Genomic DNA, 19,944 nt, shown 5'->3' with positions numbered 1-19,944 from the left:
CCCGGGCCCTCTCCTCCTGTGTGGGAAGGGGGCTGAAACTCTCAATTCAACCCCTTTGCTCTAGGCTCCCTCCTACTTGACGTCTAGACTGGGCGGGCGGGGCGCTTGGGGAGACTGGGGTTTCTCCCGCGGCCGTATCCTCTCCCTTCCCCAGGCGGGTAGTGCGCCCCCGCTTTGTTTCTCGTCTCGCCTATTTACATATCAATGAGGCCCCGGTTCCGGCGCGCCTGGAGGTGGCCCCGGCGACTCTGGGAACGGGGAACATCAGGGAGTTTTCTCCTCTGGTCCCCCGGGTCATTATCGCCCCCTGAGGGAGGAGGCGGCGTCGTCGACGACAGTCTGGCCAGGTCCTCCACGGCCGCCGCCGGGAACCCTTGTCCCTTCAACCAGGTGACCCAGGCGCACTTACCGCGGCCCGCCCTGGAGGCTGGAAGAGGCTGCGAGCGTCATTTGAGGAGCTTCGGATCTGGGAAGGTCCACCTTCCCTCTCCCCAAGTGAAGCGCTAATTGGAGTTCGGGACTCCGTTTGGTGCCACTTCTAACTTTATTTTTCGTTTATGTCCCACCCACTCTTTGATACTCCGACTGCTTTATCCAACCGCCCGCATCCCCGTCGCTCGGTCCCCCTCGCTGGTCGCCCTTAGACGCCGCACCAGGCTGCAGGCCAGCCCTTCAAGTTCACTATCCCGGAATCCCTGGACCGGATTAAAGAGGAATTTCAGTTCCTGCAGGCGCAGTATCACAGGTGCGTGTCGCGCCGCGCCCGGTGAGTGGTCGCCCGGGCAGCGCTGTGCCCCGGGTCGCCCATCCTGGTGGTGGCGGCAGCTGTACTTAGTACTTGCGTCCAGGCGGTGGCGCGTGGAGTCACAGTTAAGACCTGTCATTCACGTTACCCCTTTCCCCTGCTCTTCCCGGGCCGCCTCTTCTCTTGTCTCCTCCTCCTCCCATTGTTTCCCCTTTGCCCGTTTGCTCCTGTTCCAAGGAGCCTTTTTTCGTGTATTTAGGAGTTGCATGAGAACTGTCAATATTTGCACTTCATGTATTTATTTTGCAACAGGCTGAGCTTGGTTCAGTCGATGCCCCAGCTCAGGAGTGCAGGTTCAGAGAGGCAAAGCCAGTGTTGAAATCGCTGTTTGCCATATTAGAATGGGTTCTTTGAGGCAAAGTCCATTATGGGAGGGCAGATGCTTTTAGCTGTGCCCATCCTTAGTGGGGGTGCTGTGGATGTGTTTAGGGGATAGCTCACCTGCTTTGGCTTCATTCTGGGTTGGTTTGGGTAGGGCACGGGATTGGAGTCACATTTGTAGTCATCTCACCTTTAGTCTCTTCATCTAATGAAAGCTGCTTCAGAAAATTTATAAAGAAAGCTATTTGTAAAGCACCCAGTCCATAGTAAATTTTCTAGAAATGTTACTTTGTTCCCGTTTCTATGAAATCTTAGCTGATTAGAGCTAAGAAATAACTGTAATGACAGGTTTTGTTTTTGTCATGCCCCAGAGAAAGCACACAGCTGCTGGGGTGTGAACTTTCTTATTTTTGTCAGAGGCTTTCTGACTATTGACCTTTTGTCTACTTGAAGATAATAGTCTCTAGAGCTTGAAACATCCCTGCCCACACCATGTTTACCAGGAAGGGAGGACTTCAGCCCACTTTAATTGCAGAAGCTATATGACATATTTTGGCAGGGAATTAAAAAACAAAGGTATTAAAAGGGACCAACAATTGTAGAAGTAACTTTACAGGTACAGTTTTCAAACCAAGAGACTGAGTTGGCAGAGGTGACACAGCCTATGCCTGAGACTGAAGGTTATACAAAGGCCAGATTTTGGTTAAGTCCAGGGAAGCAAACTTTGATGCAGTGAAGCAAGTAGGAGTGAACAGATGACCATGAGGAGAAATCAGTCTTCTGAGTAGATCAGAGGTTTTGACAGATCTTTTGGTCTTGGCATCAGAGCAGGTATGCACGAAGAAGGAAAAGCTTAGTTTCTAAGTGGATACCTTGCACTGTTCCTCTTATTCCTTTTCCCCATTTCATGCAAGGACAAAGCTTTTGGGTGTTTACCTAGATAGTTTATGGCTTTTCCAAATTGGTCTGTGTTTTTACTTGAAGTGCAAATATGTGAGGCAGATGTTAAAACAAGTGACATAATGTTTACATTAAGTTGCCTGTTTTGTTTTCGTAGCCTTAAATTGGAATGTGAGAAACTGGCAAGTGAAAAGACAGAAATGCAGAGGCACTATGTGATGGTAGGTATCAAAGATGAGGTTTTTTCCCTTTTCATGTAATAGTAACAAATATGTGTTCTCGGCGTTACAGAACATGAGTTAATGAAATACTTGGTTCTTTTTTCTTTTTACAGTATTATGAAATGTCATATGGATTAAACATAGAAATGCATAAACAGGTAAGCTTTAGTGAAGTCTCAAGTTGAAATGAGAAATAAAGTCATGATTCTATAGTGCTGGCTTTGTCCTCTGTAGTGGGAGGTATCTGCATGCCATGTTTCAGCCGTGGTTTCCCTTCCTGGGAATTGGGGGGCGGTGTTCTGGAGCAAGAGCTGGTTCTTGACAGTTATAGAATGTTTAAGTTCCTAGGTGAGAGGTGCTTTGGAAGTGTAAACTAGCCTGTTTATAGGCAGGTTGGAATCGAGGCTTTGACTTGACTTTACTGCCTGGATACATTGATTCTCCTCTTGGAAGACGTGGATATCCTGTCAAGTTCTGAAGTTCAGAATAGCTAACGTTTTTGTGCTGATTTGGAAAGAAGTGTGGCCCTTTGGGAGAAAGATGGGTATTCAGGAGTTTCTTTACTCAGGTTAAACAAGGTATAAGATGAACTATGGAGTTTTGGGGGCTACATAAAGCGACACTCAGGATTAGTGGCATATTAGCAAACAATTTTTTAAAAAATGTCTCAGTTGATACAGGTTTGGAGGTGAAAAAACCATCCTTATATGACCACAGCGTATGTTGGGAGTTGCTTCAGTCCTAGTGGTTTTAAAAGCATGAAAAGATTAGTGACTGGAAAGCTCAAGCTATGACTATGAGTTTGCAAGTTCCCATAAAATTCACACTTATGGCTACTATAATGGTGTATAAAAAGAGTATTGAGCTGGAACAAGGCACTAAGGACCTCATAAGAGAAGAAAAGCTAAATGATTGCTCAGCCCAAAGGACCCTCGATTGAGTAGTCATTGTCTGCCAAAGAAAGCATTAATGGCAGGGTGTAAGTATTCTGGAGATATGCTGACATTCACTTTTTCATCAAGACTCTGGTACAATAAGTCTTTTAGAAATCGATTGCCTCTTAAAAAATTATCATCAGATGAAGTTGCACAGTTGGACACATTTCAAAGTGCAACAATACAATTCTTACTTGATGTATATGTGCTATTTCATCTCAAACCCTTGTTTCATTAAATTAAAGAGCATGGCTGACCGGCTGGGGCACAGTGGAGAAATTGATTAGTTCAGCCTTCAGATCTTCCTTATATTCAAAGACTTTCATTAAGCAAGTGTATTTCAGAGTTGAATTCTGCTTTTGTAACTCTGCACTCTTTGATTTTTAATTCATCATAGATTTCATAATGTTATGTTATCATCGTGTACCTTAGATCTGTTCTCAGATACGTGTTTGGAAGGAGATGGTTAAGTTCAAGGCTTTTCATTAGCAGTGTAATGGGCCTTTAAAAATGCCAGTTCTGTTCCGATTTGCAAAGTTGGTAGCCTAGTTTCTGCTGGGTTTGTGTCTTTGTTTCTATGTGCTTAAAGGGGCCAGTGCCTGATTGAGGCAATTGTAACTTATTGATAGTAATTATACTGAGATATATGGTCATTTAAATGAATTATGCAAAAAAACTTGGTGGAGGATTCTAATGTGCCACCTTGTTTTTTTAAAGTTACCCTAAAGGCACATTTTTTTCCCCCAACAAATTTTCTGGAAGGGTAAGGAGGAGATTGAGCTTTCTCTTAAACTCATGAACTCAAAGGATGTAATAACCTCACTGACTCCGTACAGGGGAACGCCACCTCTGTGTGATGTGTATTGGTGCTGGATTTATTGGGGGAGCTACAGGAGGTGTGAAATTCTCCTCGGTTCCTGTAAGTTACTTGGTGGAGGACTTCTATCAAAACGAAGAAGGGATAAGGAGGATCAGGAACCCCATGGTGTGAAAATAGTTTTCTAACGAGTTTCTGGACTCCATTGGGCATTTGTGGGTATATATTGTCTGTTCATGAGCCAGTGTGCGTTAATAATATGCTGTGTATAATTGGTTCAGTAATTTGAAAAATGTGAAAAGCTGAGAGATGTTGTGTTCTCCATAGTAGGATATTAAGCCCCCTGAAATTTGGTTTGTATCGTAAATGCTGACAGACCCTTAACTAGAGTAGTACGCAAAGCCGTGCTGTAATTCAGTTTAAAGTGGCCTTACATTTGAAAAACACCCTTCTGAATGTCACACATTAATAATAAGTTCTGAGGAGGCATTTGGTGCAGCTAGTAATCATAATTCTTATTAAAACTGGTGACGTCTGGCCCCCAGGGTGTAGCCAGGCTCAAATTGATGCTTTTTGCCGCCTGATCACCAGCATGGCCTAAGTGCTCATTATATTGTAGAGAGGGCCTTTGGAGCTCTCATTAGATTTGACAGGAATTCTCTCTAGGGGGAAACTGGGCATTAGCAAGACTCCTGACAGGCTGAAATTAGTCCTGCTTTATGGCTTATAACCAAATGCTAGCAAGGCATCATCAGGGGACACAAAAAATTGTCATTTCTGACAACATCTTTGTTACTGGAAAAAAAAAAAATGCAGTGATGGGGAAACTTTCCATGGAGAGTCCTTTAATGTTGTTAAGATTTGTCTCCAGCGTGACGACCGCTCTCCTCCCCACCTTTCAGCAGCTTTGTTGAGGGGTGAGTTTGAGAGATTTCAGTGTCAAATCTCACCACCACCTTTTGCGTCTGGAAGTTTGAAAGTGGAAGTACATCCAGATCAAGAATGGCATAATTGTGGTTTCCTTAGCTGGTTTGGTGCCCGCAGTCCGTGTGTCAACACTTCCTGATAAGCCTTCCCCTTACTTTCTCTGCTGCCATCTGTGGCCAGTTACCAAAAAGTCAGTGAAATCAGGGTGGTCATGGATATTTAAATCTCTAATTGTAGCATGAAGACAAAATTTTTTTCCTTTGTGCTTTTTATAGCTTCCCACCTGTCTGTCTGTTTTCAGGTAGGTCATGTAAACTCTAGATATCTCTATACAGGAAGGTGGGGACTGTTCATGAAAGCTGGAGCAATTCTGATACCACCAGTGTTCAGGTACATGAAAAAATAGGTTAACGTGAGTCTAGCTGTTTTTGAGGTTAGGACTGTGCCTAGTGTATTTGGCAGCTTGATAAAGTTTTTTTTTTTTTTTTTTTTTCTGTCATGTGGCATGGTATTGTTTCATTTATATTTTGGGGAACAACATGCACTGTAAATCCTTACTTAGGGCTTATTTATCCCACTTGTGTACCTGTTCAGCACACTGATAAAGCCATGCCATAAGTTGTCATTAGTGGCATGAATTTGTACAGCACTTAGTTTTCAAAAGCAAATTGGCCTTGTCCTCTGAAGAAAATTGGCTAGGTGTTAGATTGGGTAGGTGTTGTGCTCTGCCTTGTAATGTGGGGCCAAATGCTCAGAGTCTGCAACTTGTCAGGGCCAAGAATCTACTGAAACTTGAGTTTGGGTCACCTGGTTCCCCATTCAGTGCTTCTTCCGTGTCTCCTCCAACCCTGCTGCCTTTGGAGGATGAGGCCAGTAGTGGAATCACACTTGAGCCTGTGTTTAGCGACCTAAATCTACTTTGCTGCGTGCCTATGTTTGATCTTTATCTGTTTTGACCAATTTCACAATTTGCAAGACAGCTTGGGGCAAGGCACATATTGTAGAAATTAGGAATATCAGCAGTACTGACTGGTGGGTGGAGGCCACAGCTGTGGGCAAGTAGAAAGTTGTAACTAACTGAGCAACACTGTCCACAGGTTAAAATAGGCCTAAGACCCAAAAAAAAAAAAAACCATGAAACGCGTTATCAGGATTCCTAGTTGAAACCCAGCAATGCAGTGAGTTTGATTGATTACTTTGCCTCTCTGTGCCTGTATTCTTTTGAAGAGCAGGCAGTGCTTAGGGCTCTCCAGGGTGGTGGAAGAATTTAAAAATAAATGAAAGGACTAGTAGGAAGGTTTTCTGCAGTCCTGATTGTGGGGTGGGGAAGGAGAGGAGAAGGAAGGAAAAAAAAAAGATGAGAGCTGAACATTTCAAAACTCTGTGTGATAATTCAGCAAGCACAGTGTCTCAGACCATATAAATTTTGGAGTTAAAACTGCTTTCACAGTTTTGGTAAGTGCTTTAAAGTTCCTCTCTAGAAAGAAATGTTCTTCAGTAGTGTTTTAAAAGTGTTGTGGTGGAACTTTTAGGGGTTCACTCGTGGGTTAATTCCTTAGATGTGACCCTTATTATTTTGTCTGTACGCTTTATCTTTCTTCCTGCTTTTAAATCATGTGGGTTTTCAGTCTACAGCTTCTCATTTTGAGATCTTTTTCTTTTTTTTCTAAGTCAGCATCTCCGAATGGAACTGATCAACTGGAGTATAGGCACTTGGAGTTAAACCTCCATCTTGTAATACAAAGAAGACAGCTGTCATCAAGGTTGGAGTGGTCCCTCACTTCATTTCATTAGCCAGGCCTGTCCTTTACAAGTAGGAGTTAAGAGATAAAGCTCCCTGTGTGTAGAACCTAGATTCCGAGGTGCAAGATTAGCCTTTGTGTTTTTTTTTTTTGGTTTGTTTTTATCCTTCGCTCCTTACACAGCACCCTCCTGACCCCTTCCATAGCTGGGCTCGTTGTGGGTTTCTTTCCAGGGCCATGACTAGGGTAGGTGAGTAAGGCATTTGCCTTGGGCACAGAGTTTAAGGGAGGTATCAGAAAGCCTCATTGTGTTCAGTCGCTCAGTTGTGTCCCACTCTTTGCAGCCCTATGGACTGCTGCACGCCAGGCTTCCCTGTCCTTTACTGTCTCCCGGAGTTTGCTCAAACTCATGCCCCTTGAGTCGATGATGCCATCCAACCATCAAGCTTTTTAAATATTTTTAAAGTTCGAGATCAAAGCCAAAAAACCCGTGAGGAACAAAATGCCAGCATTTTATGTAGGGGCAGAATCTAACAGGGTTGGGAATAGGGTGAGGTGAGGCCAGGGAGGCACATGTGGGGTCAGAGAGCCGCCCTCCCCTCCTCTTTGCTCTGCATCTCCAGAGGACAGGGCGAGGTGGAATGTCCCAGTGATGTGTGGGATCTATCTGGGTGTAAGATAGAGCTGACTGAAGTCACTTATTAGGGACCCTGTTAGCGATGGGGTGGGTCATTAACAAGTTGCCTGGACCCTGGTTTCCGGCTCTGAGAAGAGGGTGATGAGACTAGACAGACTCTGACGTAGACCTCTGCCCTGCAGAGGGGACTCACTCCTCCAGAGCAAGGAGCACCCTCCACCGGACTTCAAACCCAGCTCCGTGTATATGTCAGCTGAGGAGAATCTGTCTGGAGGCTTCAGAGGTCCCTTCAAACAGTGTTTATTAAGAAACACAGAAAGAAAATCTGTTCCTTTAGCAAATATTTAAATAAGTATCTTGTGTGGTAGTTTCACTAAAGATATATTCAGTTACTGGCTCCTGGAACCATTTTGAGTTTCCCTAGATCTGAGTCTTTGACTTGTCTATTATTAAACTTTTGTGGTCTCCAGGCTTGGATTAAATTTGAGGAAACTAAGAAACTGACTGGGCTCTCATTAAGCCTTGACTGACTCAGTCATCTCCTATGCCCCCTGCCTCCTACCCTTCCCTTCCCTGGTACTTAGCTGTTGCTTCAGATTTTTTAAAATTGAAATTCTTAGGACCAGTACGTTTGATGTGGACTATTTGGTTTAATGGTCTTTAATTAAATTTTAGACAGCTGTTCTGGGAGGTTGGCTGATTTGACAAGATTAGGCATTTATAGCTTCAAAAATAGTGTTCGATAATGGAACTGGTGAATTCTGTAGTAAGAAATGTGCCATAGGATTGTTCCATGAATATGGCTTGGTGCTTGAAGGAGAGAGAGAGAGAGAGAGAGTGTGTGTGTGTGTAGGCATGAGTCCCTCAAGTGTGGGAGAGATTTTCTAACTTTTTTCTGAGGCATGGTTTGATTGGAAAAATGAAAAAAGTTTACACTGAAATTTTAACATAAATTAAGAGATTCCTGTATTACTATTCACTTGGCTAAAGAAAAAAAAATGGTTTCTAAAATTGTTTGCAAGAGCACAGTGATTACAGAACTGTTCAATTTATAGATCACCCAGTCACCATAATGCTTTTTGTGAAACTACAAGAAATTTTGACACAAAGTTTTACCAACTAACCTGTGATTTCAAACAAGTCTGTATTTCATTATTTTACATTTCAACTTTTGGTACCTAGTAAATTTTTAATTCTATTTGCCTACTTTAAAGCAGCATAACAGTCATAACCATGAGAATATTGTTTACCTTCATCCCCACCCCACCATGTTTTCATACTAGATATAACAAACACATTTTTCTAGTTTTTCTAGTTGCATTATTTGCTACTTGGTCATTCTTTGACCACAAAATATGTTTGCCGGAAAAGGGAAGGATGAAGGCTATTTTGAGTATAAGGAAAATCAAACCAGAAGAATTCTGTTCATTGAATCAGCTTTTCCACTTGCCAAATAGAGGAAAAATTGCTATTAAGTGTGGTGGGTGTGCATTGCTGTGCATGCTGAAAGGGGTGGTGTACCTATTTTCAGTAGATTCTCATTAGACAGTCATTATTCATTTGATAGTGGAATCAGTTGTCTTTGAGAACATAGGTACATTTGAACTTGTATGTCCAAATCATGCTACTTGTTAAACCGCTGAAATAAATACAGGTGGTACTAGGTTGGGGTTTTTTGTTTTTTTTTTTCTTTTTTCCCCTCTGCTGCATGACTTGAGGAATCTTAGTTCCCCAGCCAGGGATTGAACCTGCACCTTCAGCAATGAAAGCATGGAATCTTAACCATTGGACTTCCAGGAAATTGTCTAGGCTGGGTTTGACTGTACTGTCTTCAGTGATCTAACTAGCTTTGTACAGCCTGTCAGTAAAAAGTTAAAAAATGTATCCCCAGACTTGTTTACTTATGAATTGGTAAGTTCTGTAAATATGTTACTATACTGATTGTTATATACATGTATAATAAATGGGAATTTTAATTGGAGGGGTTAACAGCAAACTTCTCACAGTCTCTGTGCTCCCTGTTGGCTTGTCCGGTGTGGCCCTTGGGCCCACGGTCAACATTAACCCACATTGTAAACAGTCTTAGAACGCTCATCCTGGAAGGGAGCATCTTTAAGGGAGTGAATGGGGGGCTTGGGTCTTTTCGTCTCTTCGGTATGCCCAATTTTTCTAAATTTGACTTCCCACTCGGGTGGTTGCTTCTCTGCCCATCACTCACAGCCTCTGTGTCTGGCTCTGGTCACTGTCCCTGCCAGTCTTACCTGGTCACCTCCATCCTCTTCCCTCCAGGTCATTTAATCCAGCCAAATGGGTCCTTTCTTCATACCTAAAACATGCTTTGTGTTTTTCTGTTTTCTTAAATGTCCAGGCTCTTTTGTCAAAGTTCACATGGCCTTTTTCAGTATCCTTCAAGATCCAGTTCAAATACCAACACTACCTTTCTACTTCAAGGCCTTCCATGGCTACTCCCAGCAGGAGGCTGTCACATCACTTATTTTTGCTCTGATTTTTGTAGTGGTGTTTTCATGTGCCTTTTTTCTGATACTTCAACTATGCTGCAGTCTGCTTGAGGCTTGAGTTTGAGATTTGCATCTTTCCCAGTGAGTTTGAGTAGGCATTTAAAAATTAAAAAAGAAAATAAGGAGTATTTATTTATCTATTTGGCTGTGCCAAGTCTTAGTTGTGGCATGCAGGACTTTTTTTCTTTTTTTTAATGCAGTGTGTGGGATCTTTAGTTGTGGCATGTGGGATTTGGTTCCTCAACCAAGAATTGAACCCAGGCCCCCTGCATTAGGATTGTGGCATCTTAGCCACTGGACCACCAGGAAAATCCCTGAGTAGGCATTTAAGAAGCATTTATTGTGCCCCTCAGAGCCTGTAGAGTAACAATTTTGGATCCTGAACCCATATGAAAATCGGGTAAAACCTGCTTGGCAAAAAACCATATGCATTTTGATACACATGCAGCTTTGCCAAACAATTTTGGCTCTTTGTGGACATCTTAAGATCCATCAGCAAGTCCATGGAATCTAGATTAAAAACTTGACTCTAGAGTACCAGTATGAGTCCTTATGATAAAATTAAGAGTGAAATCTGTTTGGTTTCACCAGATGTTTTGTAGGATTACAGTTCTAATCTCATCCAACCACTTTTGCTCAGATGTTTTTCTTTTGAAAAATAATTTATAGTCAAATATCTATAGAGGCTACTTAGAGAAGTTTAATTACAGTAATATATTTCAGTTTGTAGTAAAAAGGTAAAAAGAGAGAAAACAGAAGTAGTATGTTTCTGAGGTCTGGGTTTCCATGTGAATTAAGTGTGTGCATGCTTTACTGCCCTGGGAACCACCATTTATCTCCTAAGGATGACCACAGCCGCTAACAGAGCTGTGGATAAGTTGCATTACAAGCTTCTTCCAGGGCATTAGACTTGACTTAATCACCAGGTTTCTTAATAATTATACGATTGATTATTTACTTATAGAGGCTTCCCAGGTGGCTCAGTGGTAAAGAACCCACTTGCCAATGCAGGAGACGCGGGTTTAGTCCCTAAGTTGGGAAGATCCCCTGGAGAAGGAATGACAACCCACTGCAGTATTCTTGCCTGAAAAATTGCATGAACAGAGGAGCCTGGTGGGCTACAGTCCATGGGGTTGCAGAGAGTAAGACCCGACTGAGCATGGGCATGATTTACTTGTCTTTACAGAGTTCATTCCCCCACCCCAAACATTTTGCTATGAAGAGTTTCAAATATACAGAAGAGGAGAAAGAAATGTAAAGTGAACACCCTGTATTATACCCACCTATTTGATCCCAGGAGTCTGTAAAGTAGCATTTTTGTAGTGTCTCTGTCCCATATTTTGCATAGAGCGCTTGCCTTCTGCTCACCCTGAAAGATAAATAGGTAATTCAAGCCTTTCTTTAGCAACCTTTGAGTCTGGTGCACATGGAAGGGGAATTTCTCCAAGTATACACCATCTGAATAGGTGTTTATCGCATTTTGTAACATTTTCCTTCTAACTTGCCCTTTGTGTTTTGGCGTGATTGTATTAGATGATCCACCATTATTTGGTGTTGGGGTGCTTGCTCTTATGCTCTCATCTGAGAGCAGAGGTTGGTACTTAAAAAAGCCCCTTCCCCTTTTGGTGCTTGATAATGCACCTTTCAGATGTGATCAGCAAATTCACCAGGGGAACAGCTTTAGTGTTGATAGGTAGGAAACTGGGAAGGACTCTGATCAGGACTGTGATTTTGAACTTTGTGTGAATGGAAGCTCTCCTGATGGAGAATTTAAGGTGGCCTCTCAGATGCTGTGGGTGTTACTAGGATGTGGATTGCCAGAGACCAAAACCTCTTTGAAGATCCTGGCCTGAGGAGGAGGCTCTCCATCGCTGGAGCCTCTAGGAGCACAGCCTTTGTCCTCTGTGCCCTCTTGATGCCTTGAGCAAATAGCTGGGCAGAGCCTCTTACAAGTAAGGTGACTGGCCAGTGTATTGACACTCACAGACACGATAAAAAACTGCATTAGGAGGTGAGCCACTGGGATTTGCAGTAAATATATTACAGAACACAAGTGACTTGCCGATACTGCTTGTTTAGCAGTTTGCAAGGGCAATGGCAGTATGGATTTTTGAATTAGAAGGGAAGGGCTGTTCTTTCTCTGTGCAGGAACATCTAGTTGATGGCTGGGGAGAAAATTGATTTAGAGAACAAAACGCAGCCGCCTTTATTTGTGCCATTTGAAAGGCTTCTATGGCTTAGTGAGTGTAAATAAAAAGGTTGCTTTTGGTTTAGGAAAGGGGGTCTTAAACATTGATCTGCATCTTGGTCTGGTATGGAAAGAAAAATGGTTGGGCCCCTGGGATGGAGGAAGGGCATCTGGTCCCCATGCAACCTGCAGCTATAGGTGCCCACTCAGTTCTCAGACATTTGTCTGTTTCAGCACTTTGGCTTTCAAAAGTCAGCTTCTTAGGTCTATTATTGTTGTTATTGTTTAGTCGCTAAGTCGTGTCAGACTCTTTGAAACCCCATGGACGGTATCCCTCCTGGCTCCTCTGTCTATGGGATTTCCCAGGCAAAATACTAGAGTGGGTTGCCATTTCCTTCTCCCAGGGATCTTCCCGACTCAGGGTTCGAACCTGTGTATCTTGCATTGGCAGGCAGATTCAGTAGTAAGCTTATTTGAGACACGAGAGTAAATATTCTTAGCTCCATGTATTGAGCCACATGTGCCCTAGAAATTGTACAGTATGTTGTTATTGAGTCACTAAGTCATAGCCGACTCCTTTTGCAACTCCATGGATTGTATCCCACCAGACTCTTCAGTTCATGAGATTTCCCAAGCAAGAGTACTGGAGTAGGTAGCCATTTCCTTCTCCCAGGGATCTTCCTGACCCAAGGAACAAACCCTTGTCTCCTGCATTGCAGGCAAATTCTTTACCACTAAGCCACCTAGGAACTCTCTGTAAATCCTTCCAGCCTCCCTTGGGTATTAATTATTCCCCCTTGCAAAGGAAAAAAACAGGCAAGAAGGTTAGGGGATGACAGTAGCATCTACTGTATAGGGTAGTTATCAGGATTGAGCGAGTTTCTGTGTGCAGGAGCCTGTACTTGGGCAGTCTCAGGACAGCTGTTCTCAGAATCTGTTATTGACTCTATTATTGATTCCTTTTAAACTATACACTGTATTTGGAATTCTAGGCCATGCTCCCTATTGTTTTTCCAAGTCCAGTTTCCTTCCTTCCTGCATCTGAACTGTTTGCTTTCCAGTATTTCCCCTCAAAGTTTTTATTGTTTGTTTACTTTTAAGATCAGGAGCATTTATCTGTAGGTTCAAAAGGGCATTTTTTTCCCTCTCTTTTTTTAATCTCCTGTTGGCAGCCTCTATGGTGGCTCAGTGGTAAACGAATCCACCTGGAGTCCAGGAGATGTAGGAGATGAGGGTTTGATCCTTGGGTTGGGAAGATCCCCTGGAGGAGGAAATGTCAACACACTCCAGTATTCTTGCCAGGAAAATCCCATGGACAGAGGAGCCTGGCAGGTTACAGTCTGTAGGGTTGAAAAGAGTCGGACACAACTGAGCACGCACATACGTACACACGCACACATATGTGCTCTAAAGGAATTAAGGTGCCTTATTTAAGTCAAACAGCAAAAGGTGCCCTTGGAAGGCAACAGTGCTAAGTAGTTAATACAGCTACCAGTGAGAATAGTTTTGTGTTGAGTTTTTTCATTTATGGGGATGGGTGAACAACAGAGAACAGATTTGGTTCATTTTTATTGAAGTGAGTTCTGGCAGAATAAAGGATGGGAGGTGTGTTTCCTATTTTTTTTTCTTTTTGATGTAACGTAGAAAATCAAATTTTGAATTGGAAGATAATTTTATTATCCTGAAAAAAAAAAAGGTGTGTGGATGAATTAAAGACAGTTGTTGCTTTGTTGGAGAAAGGGAGAAAAAAAACGTGTGTCTTGATGACGTATACATACATACAGTTTTTTGGTTTATTTTTTTTATTGAAGGATAATTGCTTTACAATATTGTGTTGATTTCTGCCATACGTCTACATGAATCAGCCACAGTTATACATATGTTCCCTCCCTCCTGAACCACCCCTGCCTTCGCCATCTACCTCCCCATCCCACCCCTCTGCTGCTGCTGCTAAGTCGCTTCAGTCATGCCCAACTCTGTGCAGTTCCATAGATGGCAGCCCACCAGGCTCCCCCGTCCCTGGGATTCTCCAGGCGAGAACACTGGAGTGGGTTGCCATTTCTTTCTCCAGTCCCACCCCTCTAGGTTGTCACAAAGCACTGGGTTGAGCTCCCAGTGTCACACAGCAAATGCCCACTTGCTGTCTGTTTTACATATGGTAATATATGTTTCCATGCTGTTCTCTCAATTTGTGCCACCCTTTCCTTTCCCCACTGTGTCCACAGCCTGTTCTCCATGTCTCTGTCTCCATTGCTGCCCTGCAAATAGAATCATCAGTACCATCTTTCTAGATTTCATATGCATGCGTTAATATGCAATATTTGTGTTTCTCTTTCTGACTTACTTCACCCTATGTAATAGGCTCTAGGTTCATTCACCTCATTTAGGACTAATTGCCAATGAAACAACTGACGAAGGATTGATCTCCAAAATATACAAGCAACTCATGCAGTGCAATACCAGAAAAACAAACAACCCAGTCAAAAAGTGGGCAAAAGACCTGAACAGACATTTCTCCAAAGAAGACATACAGAGGGCCAACAGACACCTGAAAATATGCCCTCATCACTCATTGTTAGAGAAATGCAAATCAAAAAAGTGCAATGAGGTGTCATCTCACACCAGTCAGAATGGCCATCATTAAAAAATCTACAAAATTGCTGGAGAGAAAGTGGAGAAAAGGGAACCCTCTTACACTGTTGGTGGGAATGTAAATTGATATGTATAGTTTTCTTTGGCTATGAAAATTCTGGAGTGCATGCAAAAGTTTGAGTAGATGTGTTGCAGTATTTTCCATGTACTCCATGGGCTTGAGATTTTTGTAGACTGTCAGTTCACAATTGCTACTTAAGTGCTAGTATATGAGGAAGCAGGAAAACACACACACACCCACAAAACCCACAGGAGAGAGAGAAAAGCAGGGCCATTGGGATTAGATGGACTGGAAGTTAGACTGTTGACTCTTACTGCCAGGCATGATGCAGTAGCAACTTTTTGTAAGTATTTGGGTTAAAAGAGGTCACACCTGGACAAATTGTGCCAGTGCCTGCTCTCACGTTTGCTTAAAACCCCTGCTGCCTACTGACTTCAGTGTGCTGAGACGCCCCATGTTGTGGCTCTGTGTTTAGCTCAGGTCCTAAAGTCCTCCGAGTGTCTGTAGGCGAAGCATGAAGTTCTTGACAACCCCTTGGCCTGCCAGTTGGCCGGGGTTGTGGAGCCTTTTCGTTTTCTAAGCTGGCTGGCCCTCTTACAGTGCCTGGGCCCTGTGCTCCCTCGGAGCCAGTGTCCTTGTAGAGCTCCCGAGAAGATTGGAATTGGACCATTGAAATGTGTCCAACTCCTGTCCTTTTTAGCTCACCAAAGGCCAAAATTATACCACTAACTCAAGAGCGGCTGACTTTTGAATCTTACAAAAAAATCTCTATTTCATAATTGATTATTCTGAATGCTGTGACTGTTCTGAATTCATGAATTAAATTAAATTAATGGGGTGTCACATTTCAACTGGATTTCTCTAGGGATACAGAGATTTTTGAACTGGTTGCTAAATCTGTATTCATTCTTACTTTTTATAATGTACAGTGTCAGATGTGGCTTACCCAGAAAGAGCCCCAGACAGAGCAGTGGTGGTACACTCCTGTCATCTTGTGCAGCCATTGTTTTGCTCATGATTTTATCACAAGGTCAAGTACCCACCAAAAGCTGAGATTTTTATTTTATTATTACTTTTTCTGATAAACTCATTGGTTTCCCTCAAAATGCTGAAATTGCTCAAGATTAACATGGAATGGGTACCAACTGTTGCTTTGCAAATTAAAATAGTATAAAAGGGAAGGGGCTTTTGGGTAGACTTTGCACAGTGAGGATATTGGTGTTGACATCCTTAGAGTTTGGAGTGTAGTTTGAAGACCAGATTCTACTGTTTGTCGCATACTGGTTAATATGGCCGTAAAGAGGAGATGAATGTGGCTACTTTTCCAAGTCTATTACTCAGGAGGACTGTAAATTTGATTGGCTGTTACAATTCTAGCAGAATCATTCGATTTGAGAGCAATAGAAAGATAAGATATCCAATTACCCAAATGATTTGCAGGGTTAGCCAACGTTGTCATGGAGACACGAGTTGGAACAAATTAAATTTTAAGCAATAAAATAATCTTAAAGCCCGTCTGGGAACAAGAAAATTTGGCAGTGGCACTTACCTGAATTGAATCTTAGCTTGACACGATGTTGTTTGACATTGATATACTGTGGGGGCCTAAACTTACATATGGACCATCATTACCTTCACAAAGGAGCTTGACCAAACCAGGGAAGAGGAGTATTAGCGTAAAGTCAGGGTATTAACATTTATTCCGTGGCTTAAGTGATAATTAGGCTCTGGGTTCCCAGGAATATTTTGTATTTAATGATTGAAATGCTTTAATAATGATTAAGGAGCATTAATTGGACACTTGGAAGAAAAAAGATTCCTCAGCAGCACACAGCTTTTGGAACTGCTGTTCTCCTTTGTGTTAGCAGACGTAATAGAAATCGTGTGGATGTCTTTTGGTGGCGGGGCGGAGGTGTGTGAGCATGCATATATTTGCATGTACAAATAAGGAGATTTTTGGCACATGCCCTTGCACTGCAGATGATTCTCCATATTCGTTAGAATTTCTCCTTTGCAGTACTGCTCGCAGACTGGAAAATTGCTTTCCAAACTTGAGCTGATGCCCTAAAACCTGAGTAAGTGTCAGTCTGGGGCTTAGAAGGTTATTTCCCCTTATTAACGTATTGTTTAACTGGTTCCTGGCTTGTGCGGTGGATTTGAAAACAGCAGAGTGGCCCAGAAGGAGGGAGGCTTTTTATCCACATGTCTATTAGACAGATGGAGATGGAAATTGGTCTGAGGTCAAGCCATTTGCAGCGTTCTCACAGCCTTCGATTTTCCTCTCATCCTCACCACAGATCATCTCAAATGATTCAGTAATGACCAAAAGTGCAACATTGACCTTTATTCCCTGGTGGATTACTGTGTTTCACAGTCCAAATGGCAGGAAGTCTATTCTGTTCTTCCAGAAGAAGCTCGACATTATTGAGCCAGCCCAGCCCTGTGGGAACCATGCGAGTGCAGACCCGTGTAACACAATACGTGGGTTAAATTTGGTTTCTTGTGCTCTGGGAAACAAGAATTGACATGTCTTGAACCCACATAATTAATGGAAGAATATCTAGGATGCTTTCTAAAAACACACGAGCACAAAAATTGATTTGTCCACTTGTAAAATAACTGGTGAATGATAGGAGTGGTAACTTCTGATGACCCCTGGTTTATAAATTGTTCTCGCTTGGATTATCCAGTATTCTTTCAGTATTCTTTCATCCCTTCTTGTTTAATTCTTCCCTGGTAAATGTTAGACAACACATGACATTGATGTGTCATTTTAAAATTACAAGGTGATATGACGGCATAAGGGGGCTTTTCTTTAAATACTTTTAATTATATATATATTTGTGGTCAATCCATGTAGCCCTGACTAAATTATCTTCAGACAGCACACTTTTTACCCCCTGAAAGTAGCTTGATTGTTATGTTGGAGAAGTGATGATTATTTTTCTTACTGCTTAGATTTCTCTGTGGATCGTATTGTGATGCAATGTGATGAACAGGTGCTTTGTTTAAGAATTAACTTGTATTTATTTATGTGTGCTGGGTCTTAGTTGTGGCATGTGGGATCTAGTTCCTCAACCAGGGATTGACCCAGGCCTCCTACATTGGGGGTCTGAACCACTGGGCCACCATGGAAGTCCCTTAATTTGTGTTTAAAATGCTGTTTCTCTTTGCATCCACCTGCATAGCCAAGTTAATATCCTGTGGCTCTTGAGTGTACTAATGAAGTCTGACATCTAGGATCTTTGTGCTTACCATCTTATAAATACTTAAAAGTTTTTCCAAAAGGTGATGCTTTGAACACAATTTTCACCAGCCTATCAGATTTCATTTTTTGTAAATTAATACTTTATTTTTGGCTGCATTAGGTCTTTGTCTCTTTGAGTGGGCTTCCTTTAGTTGTGGTGAGTGGGGGCTACTCTCTAGATGCAGTGCACAGGCTTCTCTTGTGGCTCACAGGCTCTACAGCACTGGCTCATTCGTTGTGGTGCATGGACTTCGTTGTTCCACAGCATGTGGAATCTTTCCAGATCAGGGCTCACACCTGTGTCCCTTGCATTGGCAGGTGGATTCTTAACTACTGGACCACCAGGAAAGTCCCCAGATTTCATTTTAATTATGATCTAAGGTGCTTTTGAGAAAGTAATTTTTTCCTTGACTTTTGATGTCACTGTGCACATTTTTTTTTTTTCCCCTCAAACTTCGATGCTTTTCTGGCACTGCTAGGTTCAGCAGAGGACTGTCCTGAGGCAGAACCCCAACCCCAGTCTGCAATAGAGCCCCCTCCCTTCAGATTCATCCTCTGGCCACTCTAGGGGGTAACTTGCATTCTGGAGTTTGTTGGTACATGATGTTGATGGAAAAGAGAGCCCCAGGTTTCAACTGGGAATGCCAGGAACCTTGTCTTCCTTCCCAAAGGACCACCTCTCCAGCAGTTCAACCTGTGAGGAGTCAGGCCCAGAGATGGGGCTTTCCACCTTAGACTTGAGTTTGGGACTCAAGGATGGCCTTACCAGTGCATACACACACACGTCTTTCTAACTTGGGCCATTCTCCTGCATGTCACATGGCTTTGATGGCGTAGACCTCTTGATGAAGTAGCTGCTTTTCCCAGGAAGTTGCTCTGGAACAAGAGTGGCAGCCATCCTTCATGTGTATGGGTCATTCAGCTGCAGCATGCTTATAAAATTAGTGAACCACTGTTCATGGTCCGTTCAGGCAGGAGATTCCTTTCCCACCATCTAGACTGGCTGAAGATTCCAACCTTTTAGGGCAACATTCATACCTATCCAGTGATCTCCAAATAAGATGTGGGGAGAGGGTATGATGAGAAATACTAAAGCTGATGATAAATTGTGCTTTATAGTTGTGTGCACTGGATGTTTGCTTTATCGTGATGGGGGGCAGGGGCACAGTGATGCAGACTGTTGGAAGCCAGTACCATCCAGAAATGGGTTTGTTGTTGTTTAGTCACTAAGTCATGTCCAACTCTTTGTGACCCCATGACCTGTAGCCTGCCAGGCTCTGCTGTCCATAGGATTTCCCAGGCAAGAATACTGGGACCCTTTCCTTCACCAAGGGATCTTCCCAACCTAGGGATAGAACCCTCGTCTCCTAAATGGGCAGCTGGATTCTTCACCACTGAGCCACAGGGAAACAGACCTAAAAGGTTGCTCTGATGAAAAAGAAAGGGTTTAAGTGTTATTACAAAGAAAGTAACTTTCCAAGTTTTGAATCAAGACCATTCTCATAAACCCGGTTTTCAGAGGCTACTTGGTTTTTGCATATTCTTGTGCAGTCTTTGTCTTTACGTAGGTATATTTTATTTTCGTAATTGTAATTTTAGCCTTCGTGCCATGATGATGTAGCCCGTTCTTCCTCCCACTGATCTTCCTGCTGTTGTATGATACTATCTAATTTCTCATGAGCTCCCTAAACGACTAAGCCCTGTGAAGAGGGTGAAAGGTGTAGGCTTGCTCTCTTTCCATTCCCAGAACAATAGGTGATTAATTCATAGTATTGTTCCGTGGTTCACCCCATGGAGTTTGTCTTGAAACCCTTCTTGTGGCACAACAGAGCGCATTTTCCTCTGACACCACCAAATGCTGTCTTTTTGCATCATGGAACGAGTCAGAACGATTTCTTGTGAGCAGCACTTTCTGAACTCCGCAACAAGGGTTTCTGAATAATGGAAATGTGCTGTTTAGGCACTGAAACAGCTGCAATGCTTTTGTCAAGGATGCATCTTTACCAAAATGACAAATTAAAGCCCAAATGCT

At 42.8% G+C, this 19,944-nt stretch overlaps 1 protein-coding gene across 9 annotated transcripts in view; it reads left to right on the top strand.

Annotated features, from left to right (window-relative positions):
* The window catches only part of LOC133252737 (transducin-like enhancer protein 1), a 92,983-nt gene that overhangs the window by 1,456 nt on the left and 71,583 nt on the right, over nucleotides 1-19,944 (top strand). For all 9 annotated transcript variants that reach the window (XM_061425616.1, XM_061425612.1, XM_061425615.1 and 6 more), the window contains exons 2-4: nucleotides 645-745; nucleotides 2,184-2,247; nucleotides 2,361-2,405. In XM_061425616.1, coding sequence (XP_061281600.1) covers nucleotides 645-745; nucleotides 2,184-2,247; nucleotides 2,361-2,405 — 210 coding nt within the window. The remainder of the gene's footprint in view (nucleotides 1-644; nucleotides 746-2,183; nucleotides 2,248-2,360; nucleotides 2,406-19,944) is intronic.

The sequence above is a fragment of the Bos javanicus genome, chromosome 8 (genome assembly GCF_032452875.1).
Source record: "Bos javanicus breed banteng chromosome 8, ARS-OSU_banteng_1.0, whole genome shotgun sequence".
NCBI lineage: Eukaryota > Metazoa > Chordata > Mammalia > Artiodactyla > Bovidae > Bos > Bos javanicus.
Note: the sequence above shows the minus strand (reverse complement) of the source record. Positions and strands in the feature narration are given on the sequence as shown.